Source organism: Trachinotus anak, unplaced genomic scaffold (genome assembly GCF_046630095.1).
Source record: "Trachinotus anak isolate AG129_WGS33_773 ecotype Australia unplaced genomic scaffold, CSIRO_AGI_Tana_v1 ptg000003l, whole genome shotgun sequence".
In the NCBI taxonomy this organism is placed as follows: domain Eukaryota; kingdom Metazoa; phylum Chordata; class Actinopteri; order Carangiformes; family Carangidae; genus Trachinotus; species Trachinotus anak.
Genome location: NW_027273854.1, coordinates 15096898 through 15101079, shown reverse-complemented (window position 1 = coordinate 15101079; position 4182 = coordinate 15096898). Strand labels below are relative to the sequence as shown.

Sequence of the window (4182 nt, the reverse complement as noted above, 5' to 3'; positions counted from 1 at the left end):
AACTGCAGGGAAAGGACTGGAGTGGATTGGTAGTTCTGTTGGATCAACAACATACTCACAAAGATTCACTAAAGAACAAATTCAGTGTTGTCTTAGACTCTTCGAACAACAGAGTGACTCTAAATGGACAGAATGTGCAGCCTGAAGACTCTGCTGTGTATTACTGTGCTGTGTATTACTGTGGTGATTTCACACCAGTTCACTGTGAACTGTGTCATTAGTTTGTAATTTGCACTGAAAAAGTGGAAACATAATAAAACAGTGTCTTAATTCCAAACATATTATGAGAGGTGATGATTTCTGATTAATGCCAAACTCATAACTTATTCAATTCGAGAACATTTACGAAATTCAGAAATGTCATTTCATTCTGCAGCTCACATTCTCTACTTTACTTTAACATGACAAAATAAAATGCTATGTTCCCTTCATAAACTGCATTGTGACAACTCAAACTAGAACTTAAGTGACATGAAATGTGATTTTTCTTTTTCATCATTACTTTTTCATGTGATATTCACGACCATGGCATACAATTAGCTACATAAAAAAAAAAAAGAAAAAGAAGTGGTCATTCATAATGCTGAGCTTTTTAAAAGTGTGCCATCAGATTTTTGATGTCCAATTTTACAGGCAGGATTCGGTTTTCATTCATGTGTATTGAAGTAGTGGCACAATTAAAATGGGTAAAATTAAATATAATGTAATTATCTTCCCTGTAAAGACAAGTTCATGTAAGATGAGACTGTCTTCATCTTTTCTAACTTGACTGCACAGAAGACAAACTTTTGAGTTTTGTGGAAGGTAACAGAGTTTTTATTTCTCACTGGACAAAATATTTGTATTGCTTGAAAAACATAAGTGTTCATGGCACCCATCTACTGAGGGGATCACGTTCTCAACAGTTTTCTTCACTTTTATTCCTACTGAGCTTTTCTTTTCCTCTTTTCCCTGATGTCCTGAAAACTGTGTGACCTGTGAACACATGGAGAGAAAGTCAACAATAATAATAATAATAATAATAATAATGATGAGCCACATTTTTTTCAGGTTTTATTTTGCTCTTTTATAAAATTTATTTATTTCCATTATTATCATACAGTAATTATTCTTATTATTTTTAATTAAAACATTGATCTAAGGGATTTTTTTAAGATGATAAACTGTCAGTCTTCACATGCTGCAGACTATGCTTATCCACCTCTCTCCTCCCTGTGAGGAGGAGTCAATGCAAAACTCAGATGTCTTCCACCTCTACTTATCTGACTGCAGAGAGGATGACAGAGAACAGTGGACACACAGTTGAACATGATGGACTATAGGACAGGACTGCTGCTGTTAACTCTCTGCTGGGCAGGTGAGAATACTCACATAACATATTTTTACATAGTTTTTATTTGTCCAACCAGATCATTTCACTTGATGTTTATTATTCTCTTGACAGGTGTTGATGGTCAGACTCTGACAGAATCTGAACCAGTGGTTAAAAGACCTGGAGAATCCCACACACTGACCTGTACAGCCTCTGGATTCACATTCAGCAGTTACGAGATGGCCTGGGTCAGACAGGCTCCTGGAAAAGGACTGGAGTGGATCGCCTGGATTGATGATGGTAGTGGCAGCAGCAAATACTACTCTCAGTCAGTCAAAGGCCAGTTCACCATCTCCAGAGACAACAGCAGACAGCAGGTGTATCTGCAGATGAACAGTCTGAAGACTGAAGATTCTGCTGTTTATTATTGTGCTGGAGACTCACAGTGACTGAAGTTGGTTGAGCAGCTGTACAAAATCCTACAGTCCTGATCGTTCATGTTGGCAGAGCCTAAGTATCAAGTATTTCATGAATCTAATCTTGAATTGTTATGGTATCTTTATAGATCACTCACAACAATCTGGTTTCTAAAAGTAATCTCAATGGAATACATCTCCATAAATTAAAACATATCTGTACATCTTATCTTCAATGATTCATCATATGAGACTGAAAATTTATGCTGAAGTGTTTTTGAAAAAAGCAGTCAATGTCAACTCCCAGTCTCATCCGTTACCAAGATGAGATTCTGAGATCTGGTGTTTGGTTGAATGTACCAAACCAGCCCCGGCACATCCATGTTGTTCCAGGACTGAGTTTAGTCCTAATCTTCAGTCACTTCTTACTTTCTCTCAGAGATCATTTTGCAATTAATCATAGCTCCACTCACAGCACAGCCGTTGTGTTTAACTCATGTGTTTGGTGATTTTGTCAGACGACATTGTGGTTACAAAAACAGGATTTTAGCAGCGCAGGGCAGCAACTTGGAAAAGGTTTTGAAGTTGATGTCACAAACTGGTTCAGTGAATGTGACAAGAAGGGAGTCCAAGCAAAGTTAAACTAAAAGCAAACAATTTATCACAACTAAAAACAACACACATAAAAAGTAATGGGGTGTGGAAATTAGTAAGTGTTGTCATGTAAGCAGTGCATGAATGAGTAGCATATGTGCTGTGAAGGTTTGTATGTGCAAAAGCAAAGCATAATGCCAAAACAAAGGCTGTCAGCAGTTGGAAGGGAGAGGACAGATCAGCACATGGGCCAGCTTTTATAGTCCAGGAGGCCTCAGCTGAGCTGCACAAGCTGACGACCCTCCCATGTCAACCAATGGCCTGCTGATGAAGGCCACAAGTCAAACACATCAGTCTGTCAAACAACAAAGTTGTTCTGTTTACTGCTCATGTCAGACCACTAATGATTTCACCCTAGTTCACTGAGAATGTAATTTGCTCTGAAAAACCGGAAATAAAATAAATGATCTTAATAGTAATGATGAGATGAGACATGTAGGGAAGTTATGATTTTTCTTATGTCAAATCCTTCCTTTAAAAATGAAATGTGAATAACAACAAGGTCAGAAAATCTCAATTATTTCACTTCATGATGATGTTAATGACGATAATAAAGTGATATCTAAAACATCATGTTTTTGTTTGTCATCATCACAGATATAGAATTCAACACTGATGATTAATCACTTGCATTAAAAGAAACACACAGTGACTGATATGATTGAATGAAAGCAGAAGAGACTTCCTGTACATGAGCCCCTCCCTCCCCATGATGTCCTGATGCAAATCCTCAGTGTGTGCAGTGTACTTGTGTCCTGCTGACTGCTCTTGTAGTTTGTGTGGAGCATCAGAGGTCACATCTCCAGCCTCAGGATGATGAACACACTCACTCTTCTGCTGGTCGCTCTCTCTCTGTCCTGTGAGTTCTCCTGCTTCTTGATGTGTCATCTTTTATCAGACAACACTGACTGATGGTCAGTCAGTGATACAGAAACCTTCAGAGATGACTGTCTCACTTCCCTCTGTGCTTCCTCTCTCCTTTCATCTCATCAGGTTGTACAGGTCAGAGTATGGAGTCCATTCCCTCCAGTTCAGTAGTGAAAAGGCCTGGGGAGACTCTCAGTCTCTCCTGCAGAGGATCTGGATTCACATTTATCTGCTGTGTTATGAACTGGATCAGACAACCTGCAGGAAAAGGACTGGAGTGGATCGGAGTTGGCTTCTCTGCTGCCAGTAGTAACGCTTATGCCAGCAGTGTGAGAGGACGTGCAGAAATCAGTAGAGATGACAGCAACAGCATGGTGTATCTGAGACTGTCCAACCTGAAGCCAGAGGACTCTGCTGTGTATTACTGTGCCAGATACACACACTGGTTAAAGTGAGCAGAGAGGCTTTACAAAAACTCTACAGAAATGTTTCACAGAGACCTACAGGGGGCAGTAGAACATAAGGAGAAGGAGTTTGACTCCAAACACAGACACATGCTGCCCACTGTTAAAACAACAGCTGATGCTGTGCTTTGTGACTTCCTGATTCTCATTGCAGTGAACTTGTGCTGCTTCAACAACAGTAACAGTTACTAATGTTCTCAATATTGTGCTTGAACAGCTGCTGTTAAGAATTTACATGATTTGACATCTATTCATGATATATCCAGTAAATGGAAAGTCCATCAAATACTGCTGAGCAGAATTAATTAAAGATGTTATGATGAATAACATGAACAGTACAAAATGTGTGAGATGTGGTGAGTTTCTCTTCCATCTCTACATTTGTGTCGCAGACTGATAGAAAAGGACTAAAAACACTGATGTAAACACTGGAGACTGGACAGATACTATTTGTTTTCAAACCTGATTA

General features: G+C 39.0%; 1 gene segment (V, D, J or C); it reads left to right on the top strand.

The window, feature by feature from the left end:
* Positions 1-3195: 3195 nt before the first annotated feature.
* Positions 3196-3704, top strand: LOC139609175 (Ig heavy chain V region 3-like). The segment is given in 2 exon segments: positions 3196-3241; positions 3376-3704. Coding segments are annotated over 2 exon segments (375 nt in total).
* The last annotated feature ends 478 nt before the right edge of the window (positions 3705-4182 follow it).